The 14,442-nt window shown below is 34.4% G+C and overlaps 1 protein-coding gene across 1 annotated transcript in view; it reads left to right on the top strand.

The window, feature by feature from the left end:
* PKHD1L1 (PKHD1 like 1) overlaps positions 1-14,442 on the top strand; it is a 161,310-nt gene that overhangs the window by 42,032 nt on the left and 104,836 nt on the right. Inside the window, exons 20-24 of the mRNA XM_032760273.2 lie at positions 1,268-1,417; positions 2,418-2,542; positions 8,095-8,258; positions 9,518-9,690; positions 14,096-14,243. Coding sequence (XP_032616164.1) covers positions 1,268-1,417; positions 2,418-2,542; positions 8,095-8,258; positions 9,518-9,690; positions 14,096-14,243 — 760 coding nt within the window. The remainder of the gene's footprint in view (positions 1-1,267; positions 1,418-2,417; positions 2,543-8,094; positions 8,259-9,517; positions 9,691-14,095; positions 14,244-14,442) is intronic.

Genomic DNA, 14,442 nt, shown 5'->3' on the forward strand with positions numbered 1-14,442 from the left:
GGGATTACAGATGTGAGCCACCACACCCGGCCTTGGTTTGTGTTTTCTTAACATGGATGCACAGTATATCCTTTCTCCTCATTGACTTCAGAGATTATAATTTATGGTGGGGCGTTATATGTTTTTATGTATTATGTAGTTTTATATAATTGCTTCTCGGCATAACACTCTGGTTAATTAGTACACGGCCCAGTCATTATTTCTTTCTTAATGAGATATTTTCTTTAATATAGAGTAAAGGAAGAAAATTGAAAATGTGCTTTCTAATTCTCATTTTCAAGACTTCAGGAAGCCAGCTATTTGCTATTTCCAAGTGAAAACTGTAAGAACAAAAAATGTATACTCTAGTTATTTAATTCAGATTAATACCCTGGATATGAATATAAATCCTTAAAAATATCTCTCATGATACTTTTCATGAGCAGATTAGTGAGAAAAATATCTTTCCATTCAATAGATGACCCTTTCAGCTTCATTTAATAAACATATGTGTATTTATGTTCTATTTTGAACGTAGTACTAGCAGCCATGAGGATGGCACATGTAATTTACCTCCTACTCCTTTCCTACTTCATCTCTCATCACCACCCTCACGTGCATTTCCATGCTGCACCTAACCTTACAGTTTGCATTCCCAGCACCATGCTCTCTCACACCTCTGCTTTTTTGCACATATTTTGGCCTCTCTCTGAAGCCCCTACTTTCTTTTTACCAATTGCACAGTGCCTTTGACACCTTTTTTCCATTCCAGCAACTGCTATTTATCTTGAAAGACTTAACTCATTTGTCACTTCCCCTGAGTCATCTTTCTTGATGCTTTTATGTGAGTTAGATGCCTCCCTTGAGACTTAGTATGATAATCATTGGCTTCTTTGTCTTAGACGGGTGGCCTCTATCTACAGGGATGGGGTTCTTTACCACTTGAATCCTGAAGATTAAACAGCAAACACGCAACAAGCAGCAACCTGACACACAGTAAACACTGCATAAACACTCATGGAAAGAATGAATAAATACTCGTAAAGAGCTCATAATGTAAGGAAAAAAGTCGAACTTGGGAACTAGTCAAATACTGGTATAAGGGATTATATAATTATGGATCCGAATGAGAGCTTTAGATTTCAGACAAGGAAGAAAACATCTCAAGTTAAAGTAATCGGGGAAACAATGGGATCTGGGTTGAACCTTGAATGGTTTGGGTGCATACACTGGGGGAAAAACAGAACAATAAATCATGTTTTCATTGGAAATATTATTGTTTCGGTAGGAACATATTAACAGAGGGCAGAAGACAGCTGAAACTGATGCTTACTGTGGTCGTTATTCCCTGAAAAACCCAGCTGTTCTTTTTGACTCAGCAGATGTTAAACCAAACAGACGACCATATGGAGATATTTTATTGTTTCCTTATAATCAGGTAAGCTCAACAAAATGATATGCTAATTGAATCTGGAAAATATCTTGGTAATAAAATTTCATGAAATTTTAAGACAAGGAAAAATGCTTGCCATATGAATAGTATGTCATATTGTAACAGGCACTATAGTGTAAATTCTGGGTGCTTGTGGTTTCCTCTTCTGAGGATTCTCAAAATAATAAATATATACTATATATATGTATATAGTACCATTATCATGCATTATATTTCTCTTTTAATTTCAGAAAAAATTATTTGCACACAAGTTTAAATACTAAAATAATTAAAAATGTATAAGCTTCATCATTTTTCTTCGTTAATTAAGAAGAAAGAAAAATGGCTAACCGTCGCAGGACGATCTTGGGTATCCAGTCAGGGAAAAGTAAAACAAAATTAGGAGCAGAGGAGATGGCAGTTTTCGTGAGGGTTTTAACACTGTTAATCATAAATTCACCCTTTCTCTTATTTTAAAATTCTCAAATTGTGGCACCTATCCTAAAATTGAAAGTTCTTAATACATTTGGCATGCTTAAGGACTTGGGGACCATTAAAATTGGTATTTAATTACTATTTTACAATGACATTCATCTTTATCTCTAAATGTTCAATGATATTTACGTCCCATTTAATCTGCCTGAATGTTTACCTCTGTTCTTTTCTATGTGCATTGGACTTTTAAATTTACTGAGTAGCTTAGAGTTAGTACATAACTCATCTCTTACAGAGAGTGAATTGTTTCCAGTTTTAAAGGAAATTATACCTAAAAAAATTATAGAGAATTATCATTAATTGTAAGGTCACCTCAACGTCACTTCATCTGTAAAATCTTTCCCAATTCTTCTGCAGCTAACTGGCTGAAATTAATCATTTCTCTGTGTTCTGGTACATTTTATTTAGAAAATGCTCAATAAATATTTATTGACTATGAATTTATTTGAATCATTACAAAACAATGTAATGGTAATATATTGTTACCAATGTTTTTCATATTTTTATGTAGTTATGTTTAGCATACAAGGGATTCCTGGCAAATTATATTGGTCTAAAATTCCAGTACCAAGACAATAGCAAGATTACTAGAAGCACTGATACACAATTTACATACAACTTTGCTTATGGAAACAAGTAAGTTACGCTATGAATTTGAAAATGACGTTATACCATGGTATATAAACTACAAAGGTAAGACAAATCCATTTCTTGGGGTGTTATGTTTTTGTTTTGGTCTGTTTGGGGAGATGAGGGCAAATCATGTGCACAATGGATGTAAATGGCAGTTTTCCTATTCTACACGTGTACATCCAACAGAAATAGTCATGTTTTAAAGAAATCTACAGATTATGAAAATAACAACTGGTCATGACATAATCACCCATAACCATAAAAAGACAAAACAGTGGTAAACTTTAGAATTTAAATTATATATTACTAAATCTAATAATGTTCCTAGTTATGCTGGAAGGTAGAAAGAGACAGGCGTATCACAATATAGTCATTATAGTTTGATCACTGAAAGAAAAGGAAGTAGAGAGATTTTGAAATAATGCTTGCTGTGCCAAAAGTTAGGCACAAAGAAATGCAAATAGAGAAACATAAAGGAAGAAACAAAATGGACCTAGAGAAGGCTATTTAATGACTGCAACTGTCATGCCTTTAAACACAATTTAGTTCTATATAATTAGTTTTGGAGTTTTATTAATTTTTATATCTTCTGAAATTTATGTCAGTTGTGACTGCATTTTCATACACAGTACATACAAAAATTTCATTTACAATATTTCATTTACAATAGAAGCAATAGTGAAGACATACACAGAGACACACCTTTCTATTTTATAAAGTACTCCCCATAAATTGTTGTTGTTTATTAAACTATAATTTACATAAAGTAAAATTCACTCTTTTTAAGTGCACAGTTCAGTGAGTTTTAACATGTGTATACAGTCATGTAACCATCACTCCACTGAAGACAGAACATTTTTTCTCTACAATTTTAGAAGTTTTTCTTTCATGTAAAGCTTTTCTCATAAAAATAACCATGGTGGGATCTACATATCTTGAAAAGATTTTTTTTGTGCTTTTTTTTCTGTTATAGCTACATCACAAGCTTCATTTTATATAGGTCTATACAGTTTATATGCTACTTTAATACATGCCATGTAAGTTTCCATCATTTTATAAGATATGGAGAGCATTATTCTATTATAATAAGATATGGAAAGCACTATTTTCTTCCCATCATAGACTAGAACTCTGTGACTCAGAACTGCCATGTGTGGAACAAGCGTGAGGGAGAACCAGCGTCTCCTCTTGACACCCAGACAGAGGGAGTGAGAAAATGATCCAAAGTTGGAAATAGAACCAAATGTTGACCATAAACAAAACAAAGACAAGAAATGAAAACAGGCAAGATGTTAATGGAGAGTAGAATAGTTAGATGGGAAGAAAGGGCAGTCTTGATGGAGGAATAAGTTTCTTGATGCAAAGGCTGCTGCTCAAATCTGCAATTTCAATTGTCCTGTTTTCTATATCATCCCAACATCATTATTATTATTATTATTATTATTATTATTATTATTATTATTATTAAGACAGGGTCTGATTCTGTCACCCTGGCTGGAGTGCTGTGGGATCATCACAGTTCACTGCAGCCTTCACCTTCTGGGCTCAAGTGATCTTCCCACCCCAGCCTCCCCGCTGAAAGTAGCTGGGACTACAGATGTGCACCACCACGCCCAGCTAATTTTTTTGTTTTTGTGGAGATTGGGTCTTGCCATGTTGCCACAGCTGGTCTTGAACTCCTAGGCTCAAGCAATCCTCCTGCCTAGGCCTCCCTCCCAAAGTGCTGGGATTACAGGCATGAGACACCCTGCTTGGCCCCCAACACTATTTTCAAAATGCATCAGCCAGTTCCCAATTCATAAGTTTAGAAATTCATATACTCTAAAAATTGTTGACATATGTTGGACTGGAAAGGAAACCTTGTTTGTTAAAGGTTTTGAAAACTATATTTTAGAGGACAAGAAGTGTGAAGTGGGAGACAGCCAGGGTGTAGACCTGGAGGTGCTCCAGCAAAGCTAGGTCCCCGGACTCTATCAGGAGGAAATCAGTTGTGTTCACTGGGACAGTGGCAGAAAGGTGAAAAAAGATGGGACTAGGCAGGTGGGTGGGAGCATATCAGAGTTATCCTTCCTGTGGAACTGGAATGATCTTATGTTAAAAAAAGGAGGGGGCTGGGCAACATGGCAAAACCCCATCTCTACAAAAAATACAAAAATTAGCTGGGCACGGTGATGCACACCTGTGGTCCCAAGTACTCAGGAGGCTGAAGTGGAGGATTGCTTGAGTCCAGGAGATCCAGGCTGCAGTGAGCCAAGATTGTGCCACTGCACTCCAGCCTGGGTGACAGAATGAGACCTTGTCTTAAAGAAAAAGGGTGTGTGTGTGTGTGTGTGTGTGTGTGTGTGTGTGTGTGTGTGTGTAGGAAGTCATAGTCTTCCGTTTTTAATAGAAAACATCAACATCATTTTTGAAGTATATATCTCTGGCATCAGATCCTGAGCATATGGACCTAATTCTCCTCAAATACTCTGATCAATCAATGGATAAAGTGAGGGCAACTGTAGACTAAGTTTAAATACAATGTCAGTATCTCTTTAGTCATGAGGTAGGCATCCGGAGTCCAACAGGTGTTTGTCAGAGGGAAAATCTTTAATAAGGGCATTAAGCTTTTCAAAGAATTTTTTAGGAAACACAAAAGTCCTGCTTCATATATTCCTTAGGTTCTTGAAATAAGCATTAAAAAGATAATGATTGATGTCTTGTCCTAAGTATAATATCTACATGTTTCCATAGAATGTAAAGAAAGAGAAATTCTTGTTTACACAAAGTTCATTAGATACTGAAGTGTGGTAGAACTTGAAGTGGACTTCAAAGAAGAGAGAGAGAAAAATGCCTGAAATCTATACATATTGTGGATGGTGTTTGCACAGAACCATATGATTTTAATAATTAACAATATCAATTTTAACAATATTAATTCTTCCAATCCATGAACACTGGATATATTTCCATTTGTCTGTGTTGAGAGAGATATATTAGTATTGAAAAACGTGTTGTGTCCCCCAGTGCACAAATATATGCCTTTGAGGCCATTACGTAGTTGAACCCAATGTATAAAATGGGACTGAAGCTAGCTCTTGGAATGAATGAAATGAGTGGGGCGAATGCTGCCATTCCACAGAAGAATTATTGACTCAAAAGAGGACATCCTTTGCTGGCAGTCACATAGGCAGATGCAATGCCAGGAGTCGAGCCAGCCCTGCCTCTGTTAGGTGGCAAGGAGCAGAAAAGTCCATAAACAGAATGCTTATATACCACTGCTTCATGCCCAATTTGCTATAGTCCATCTTTATGAAGCAGAAATCCTTCTCAAAGAGACATCTGAAGGTACATTTTCAGAATGATTGATTGAATTGAACAGTGGAATAACAATTTTACTTTTAATGCCCATCGCCTTTATGCTATGCACTCCTCCACTGCCACAGGATTTTGGAACATTTTATGGATCCTTGTTTTTCTGTATCAATCAAGTCATCACTTACCGTATCATTAAATAGGTCTCTCCTTTTAGCCCATAATTTATGATGGCTGAGGGGAGGTGGGGATGGTTAATGGGTACAAAAAATAGCTAGAAAGAATGATAAGACCTAGTATTTGATAGCACAACAGGGTGGTTAAAGTCAATAATAATTTAATAGTACCTTTAAAAACAATTAAAGTATAATTTGTTTATAACACAAAGGATTAAAGGCTTGAGGGGATGGATACCCCATTTTACATGATATGATTATTATGCATTGCATGACTGTACCAAAACATCTCATGTACCCCACAAATGTAGACACCTAATATGTAACCACAAAAAATAAAACTAAAAATTTAAAAAAAATTTAAAAACTTATCTGCTGTGCAGTAATTTCAAGATGCATTACATTTGCTGGAGTTCATGGATTTTCTTTACCCTAAATGTTACAAGACCTTTAAACAAGAATATCATGATTGTTAAAAATAACAGGGTTCCCTTGATATTACCAGTCAAGATGAGATACATTTATCTGCTTCTAACAGGTATTTCTTTTTTTCTTTTGAGATGAAGTCTCACTCTGTTGCCCAGGTTGGAGTGCAGTGGCCTGATCTCAGCTCACTGCAACCTCCACCTCCCAGGTTCAAGCAATTCTCCTGCCTCAGCCTCCTGAGTAGCTGGGATTACAGGTGCGCACCACCATGCCCAGCTATTTTTTTTGTATTTTTAGTTAGAGACGGGGTTTCACCATGTTGGTCAGGCTGGTCTCGAACTCCTGACCTCGTGATCCACCCACCTCTGCCTCCCAAAGCGCTGGGATTACAGGCGTGAGCCACCGCACCCGGCCTCTAACAAATAATTCTAGATCTGCTTTAATATAGGTCAGACAGTCCACCCGGATCAAGTAGATGTATTAGTATTTGTCGTTTTCATTACACTGTTAGTGTTAAAAGTGCCATTTCCCACCCCCCAAAATTGTTCTACAACCTTCCAAAAAGTGGTTTGTAGTTGTAAATCAAGTTTTAAAATCTAAAAACAGGTTGCCTTTCTCTTCAAAACTGGAATTATTTAATCACAAAGGCACAGTGTGCAGTTCAGTTTTGATATCATTTGCAGTCTCCTTTTCCCTTATAAAAGGTCCTGTTCAGTATGCCAAATTTTCTAAGTTGTGGTTTTTAAAATTTTAGAATTGTATAATTAGTTGTACAATTCTACATCGAGGCCCTAAGTACTTTTTTTTTTAATTTAAAGAGCACTTTAACTTAATGTCGTTTGCATACAATTTTCTAAAACTGATATGTGTAGTCTAATCTTTGATGAGCTAGAGGTGGATCCCATGATGAGTTTATGAACCTTGAAGAAAATGGGATTATACAGTACTCAAACAAACTAGTCAGTTAATAACTACAGTGGTAGCTGATGAAAGATTATTGTTAAACTGTATTTAATTATTTGAATGGAAATATTTATATATGTGTTACGAACTCTTATAGCTTTAATGCTTAACTGTAATTTATGGGATTCCAATGCAGTTACTATTTAATGGAAAATCTGAATCTGAGTTATACATTTAAAAGGTACTGTGCAACCATTTATATCTACAAATAACACCCTTCTAGCACTTAGAACAATGGACAATGCTACACCAGGGAACTTTCCTGGAAGTGTTATCAAGTTCCAATTTTGCTTCTTAGCAGCGGACTGAACTTACTGTTCTATGCCTGGTATTGTTCACTAAAATTGTTGACTCCATTCTTGTGTCTTGTTTTGTTAATGTGCTCTACACCAATGCCTGTGCTTTTTAGTTTCCTTACTTGTTGTTACACAATGTTATTTTACATTCCTATGGCTACTGCCAAGGCTACAAATAAAAGAAAGCTATATTTGTATACAATGCTAAATCTTTTACTGCCAATGTAAGCTTCTGCCTGCTGTGCCTTGTTATGGCTGCTTTTCTGTGCTAATAAAGCTCCCTTGATGGTCTTCTTGTGGGAAAAAATATTTTACTCTATAAAATTTTAATGCTTTTTAAAGTATATTTGCTTAAACATTACCACTGATCTATACAACAAATTAATCTACCATATTTCAGCTGGACTTACACTTGCATAGACCTTCTGGATCTCATAAGAACGAAATACACTGGGACAAATGTTTCTCTTCAAAGGATTAGTTTACATAGAGCATCGGAATCACAGTCCTTCTATGTGGATGTAGTGTACATTGGACACACATCTACAATCTCAACATTGGATGGTATGTTGTATCATTTTATCTCTATTGTAATCTAAATATAATAAAATCTTACCATGGAAATTATTTTTACATTCTGTAGTATGGATAGAAACATTAATCTCTAAATATTAGTGAGTCATTCTTTTATCTCAATAATATTATGATTTTATTTTGTAATGAATAGTGCAAGGTGATTATTCCAAGGATAAATGAATCCTTAATGAAAACTTTCTCACAATAGCAAGAATTTGCTTTATACTCCAGGATTTCGTTTATGGATAAATATACTATGTCAAACATTTTCATTTTGCTTTGTTTTATTTTTGAGAAACCAACTACCATGAGAGATCTATTCCCAAAATGCAACTATGGACATTGACATCTGTCTACTAAGATTGACTTGAAACTTTCCATAGACTTGAGTGATAATTAGTAATACTACGCATGAAACCTTCATTTCAATAGTGTTAGCATTGTGTTTCTAGTCATGTTAATAGACATGACATTTATTAGATGTAATAATAATAAAAATTAAACTCTATGATCTTTTAAGAAATTAACCTAACTCCAAACAGTCACCTTAAAAGTGACTTTTCCCATTTTTGAGAGGAACATTAGAATCCTTTTCTTTGGAACTGCTTTCAAGTGCAAGGTGGTGAGTTAACTGACTTTTTAAAAAAAATGTAAATGTTACTACTTCATTGTCACTCCTTTTGAATCTGCTGTCACCAGACCTACATTATGATTGGTAGAGCATGTATAAGACAGACGGATTGTGCTGGGATAAACGTCGTTCATTAAACGATATTCACTTAGCAACTACTATGTGTCAGGCATTGTGTCAAGTACTAAGAAAAGAGCAATGAAGAAGACAATCTTTGTCCTGCCCTCATGAAGCACACATCCTAGTGAGCATCACATTTGGGGGACCTAGAACAGAACAAAGCTAACTAACAACAGAAGGCTGGAGGAAACCCAGGGATTGGTAGCTTTCAAATATTTGGTCTTTACTTGATAGGGTTCATATGTCAAAAGCCATAAAGCTTTATAATATAAAAGTGAAAGTTTAGCAAGCTTCATAAACTACTTGCCTTCAGGTCTTCTTTCTAATACTTGATTTTAAATACTTTATTCCATGACAATGTTGATGTTATTTGATGATTTTATTTTTAGCAACAGAAGCAACGCAATTTTATCTCCTTTCTATTAGGTTGACTTTTACATGACAAAAAACACAATTACTTTTACACCAACCTAATATTTTTATTTATATTCTTTAGAAATGCCCAAGAGAAGACTTCCTGCATTAGCAAATAAAGGAATATTCTTAGAGCACTTTCAGGTGAATCAGACCAAAACAAATGGGCCAACTATGACAAATCAATATTCTGTGACCATGACTTCATATAATTGCAGTTACAATATACCCATGATGGCTGTGAGCTTTGGGCAGGTAAGCCTAGAATTTTGCATTAATTTTTATGTAGTGAATTTTATTTTTAATTTTTTTAAATAACCAACATACAGATGGAAAATTTTAACAGGAAAAGACAACTAACTATTCTAAGGTTATATGAAGATTTGGAGTATGAAAATTGACTTTAAGTATTAAAAAATTGTTACAGAAATATGTCTATGGGAAGGAAAACAGGGAGAAATAGCCTTAAAAAAAAAGTCATATTTAAGCAGAGTTTTCTCTGTGGACTTAAAAGAAAAAGTTATGGTCTCTTCCAATAAAGATCCTTAAACAGATATTATTGAAAGAAAAGTTGAGATTCTGCATTATGCTTTTAAATTGTTTTCTGTTATAAACACCGTTTATTTTTGTTTGTATGAAAATTTATACAAAGGAAGACAGAAGTGGTTTTTCATAATTCCAGAAGGACCTGAACAATTTTTTGTACATTTATAAGGTTAATATTAAATATTACAAATATAATAAAACATTAAAAAATTAAATTTTTATAAAAAGATTCAATGAGTTAATATAATTTCCTACCACAAATCAAAAACAAGTATAATAAGCTCAAGATTAAAGATTAAACAATCATTAACCATTGTAATTGGATTAGACCCTCACAGAAGACTTTTTGCAAAGTAAACAATTTTATGATTAAAATTACTGAAAAATTATAAAAACTCCAAAAAAATTGCCTTTATCCCATCCTGGCCCAATGTTTTACTCTTAATATCTTCAAGATTAGCATCTTACAAATGCTTTTCAGTGCTTTACTCTTAGCTCTATTAGAAAATATAGTAACTGGCCGGGCGCGGTGGCTTACGCCTGTAATACCAGCACTTTGGGAGGCAGAGGCAGGCGGATCACGAGGTCAGGAGATCGAGACCATCCTGGCTAACACGGTGAGACCCTGTCTCCACTAAAAAATACAAAAAAATTAGCCGAGTGTGGTGGCGGGCGCCAGTAGTCCCAGCTACTGTGGTCCCAGCTACTGTGGAGGCTGAGGCAGGAGAATGCCGTGAACCCAGGAGGCGGAGCTTGCAGTGAGCGGAGATCTTGCCACTGCACTCCAGCCTGGGTGACAGAGCGAGACTCCGTCTCAAAAAATAAAAATAAAAAATAAAAAATAAAAGGTAATAACTAATTCAGGGCTCTGTATTCTCAAAGCATCTGTATCAAAATTTCCCATTTTTCAAGATTCCTCAATAAACTAATTGGTAATTGTAACCTCTATCTTTATTTATCAAAGGTTACATTGAAGAATACAGGACTTAGATTTTTGTGACCTTTTAAAAAAATTCAGGTGATGGGTACATGTAATAATATGCACATATGTTAAATGTATAGATCAATAAATTGTTTTAAGAACTTTGACATAATTGTAGATTCACATGCAGTTGTAAGAAATAACACAGAACTATTTTTACATCCTTTACCCATTTTCCCCCATGATAATTTTTTGTATAATATAGCATAATATCATAAGGAATTTGACATGATAAAATCCACTGACCTTATTCAGATTTTTCCAGGATTGTGTGTGTGTGCGTGTTTGTGTAGTTCTTAAACAATTTTATCACAGGTGTAGATTCATCTGACCACCATCAGAACAGTTCTATTACAAGCATCTCTCGTGCTACCTTTTTGCAGCCATGCTGTCACAGCCACCTCCCTCGTTCCCTTCCTCCTGCACTCACTTATATATGGCAACCACAAATTCATTCTCTCAATAATTTTGTCATTTCAAGAATGCTACAAAAATGGAATCAGATGTCATATAATCATACAAATACATAGCTTTTGGATGCTGGCTTTTTTTTACTCAGCATAATTCCCTTGAGATCCATTCAAATTGTGTTGATCAATTTATTCATTTTAATTGCTGAGTATATTTACTGTTATGGATGTACCAATTTGTTTACTCACCCATTGAAGGACATTTGAGTTGTTTCTTGGTTTTGGCTATTATGAATTAAACCGCTATCAACATTCATCTGCAGGCTTTTGTGAGACATAAGTTTCCATTTTTTCTGGGTTAAATTCCCAACAGTGCAATTATAGGATCGTATGGTAAGAACATGTATAGTTTTTAAAGAAACTACCATACTTTCTTCTGAAGTGGTTGCACCATTTTAGATTCCCACCAGCAGTGTACGATCCAGTTTCTGCACAATCTTGCCAGTGTTTGGTGATGTCACTATTTTTAATTTTAGGCATTCTGGTAGGGTGTGTAGCGATGGCTCATTTTCATTTTAATTGATATTCCCTAATGGCTAATGATGTTGAACATCTTTTTATGAACTTATTTGCCACCTACATATCTACTGTGAAACGTCTAGGTATAATTCTTTTGTCAGATATGTGGTTTGCAAATATTTTCTCCCAGACTGTACCTCACCTTTTCATCTTCTTCATAAGGTCTTTGACAGAACAAAGTTTTAAAAATTTTATGAGGCCAAATTTATCATTTTTTTTTTTTGCTTTTTTTTGATGGTGCTTTTGGTTTCAAGTCTAAGAACTTACTTAGCTCTAGGTCCTGAGGATTTTTCTATTTTTTTCTAAAAATCCTATAGATTTACATTTTATATTTAAGGCCATGATCCATTTTGTGTTAATTTTTACATATAAGATGTGATTTTTGGCTGAGGTTCATTTGTTTGCCTATACCTCCAATTGTTTCAGTGCCATTTATTGAAAAGGCTATCTTTCTTCCATTTAATTACATTGGAATCTTTGTCAAAAATCATTATTTGTGTGAGCATATTTCTGAGTTTTCTATTCTTTCCATTGGTCTATGTGTCAGTCCTTCCACCAATACCACACATTCTTGATTATTGTATCTGAATAGTTAGACTTAACATTGAGTAGAGTGATTCTTCTCACTTTATTTTTCTTTTGCAAAATTGTTTTTGCTACTCTAGGTCCTGCGCCTTCCCCTATAAATTTTAAAATAAGATTATTTATGTCTACAAAAAAACCTTGCTGGTATTTTGACAATAATTACATTAAATCTATAGACTGTTTTGGAGAGAATTGACACCATTGTGATATTGAGTCTTCCAATCCATGAACATAGTATGTTTCTCCATTTATTTGTCTTCTTTGTACTTTACTAGCATATTTAGGTCTTCATTTATTACATTTATCAGCATTTTGCAATTTTCAGTTCAGGTCTAGTACATGTTTTGTGAGATTTATAAACGTGTTTCATTTTCTTTGAGCAGTCGTAAATGGTCTTATGTTTTTAAATTCGATTTCCACATGCTCATTATTTATATATAGAAGTGTAATTGATTTTTGTGTCTTTATCTTATATCTTATAACCTTGCTGAATTCAACATATTTTTACAAAGTAGATACACTCATGTAATCACACCCAGATCAAGATAATCATTAGCTCCCCAAGTACCTTCCTTGAACCGCTCTTCTTTCTTAAACTCACTCCTCACTCCAATAAACACTCTTTTGACATTTACTACCATGAATTATTTTCGGTTGTTCTTAAACTTCATATCAATAGAATCATACAGTGTGTACTCCTTTGAATCTAGCTTCTTTCATTCAATTTTGTGAGATTCACATTGCATATACCGTAGTTTCATTCTCTTTTATTGCTGTACATTTTTCCATAGTATAAATATGCCATAATTTATCCATTCTATTGAACAACTTTTGCATTATTTCCAGCTTGGGGCTATTATGAATATAGCTGCTAGGAACATTCTTGCTTATGTCTTTTAGCACTAATGTTTATTCATTCTGTGGGCTAGAAGGCTTATCATTTTAAATTTTAGAGTAGTAACATATAACTATAAGGGATCAGAAACAGGAGAAGATAATTTTCACCATTAGGGTTACAATCTATGAATTTCTACAGCATGTGCTGCTTCTGTCAATTGATTAGCACTGAACATTAAACAAGTATTTTTTTTTAGCCTGGATCAGCTACTGTATAAATCATAAACTTTCTTAAGTTGTTGGTTAACTTTTCAAGACTCCATGTACTATTTTTTAAAAAATTGTTTTAGTTTTTTAATAGCCAAGACCACATCTCATGCTCCTTTGCCTCTCTGCAGTGATTAGCACTGTAACTTGAACAAAGTGCCTGCTCTGTAAATATTTGTTCCTTGAGTGATGGAGGGTACATTCTGAATTAATGAGGTATTACTGCAGTTCCAGCTGATTGCTGCACAGATGACTGAGTTGACTTTGGCCTCATTATTGCAGCTATATAGGTATGGCCTGTGTTGATTTATGTGACACTCCTTAATGTTCTGAAGAATCCTGAATACATGAGGTTCATTTATGCCATGTCACAGGATTGTACCACGATGAAATAGAAATCATGTAAGCCATTGTAAAGTTTAATCATTTTATCAATATTTATTTTGGAAATTAGATAATCACACATGAGACAGAGAACGAGTTTGTCTACAGAGGAAATAATTGGCCAGGCGAGTCAAAAATTCGTATTCAAAGAATTCAAGCAGCATCTCCACCTCTAAATGGCAGCTTTGACATTCAAGCTTATGGACATATTCTCAAAGGTATATGAAAAAAGTTTAAAATATTGGTGTATACACACACACATATGTATAACATTATAAAGTGTTAAATGTTGTTTAACTTGAGCATTACTACTTATTGATACATGCAAATATATTAATTATTTATTTGATATATAAGTAAATATGTGATATACTAAAGTCACATGCATATATATTAATATATACCATATTAGGGTCA

Source organism: Hylobates moloch, unplaced genomic scaffold (assembly GCF_009828535.3).
Source record: "Hylobates moloch isolate HMO894 unplaced genomic scaffold, HMol_V3 SCAFFOLD_9, whole genome shotgun sequence".
Taxonomy (NCBI): domain Eukaryota; kingdom Metazoa; phylum Chordata; class Mammalia; order Primates; family Hylobatidae; genus Hylobates; species Hylobates moloch.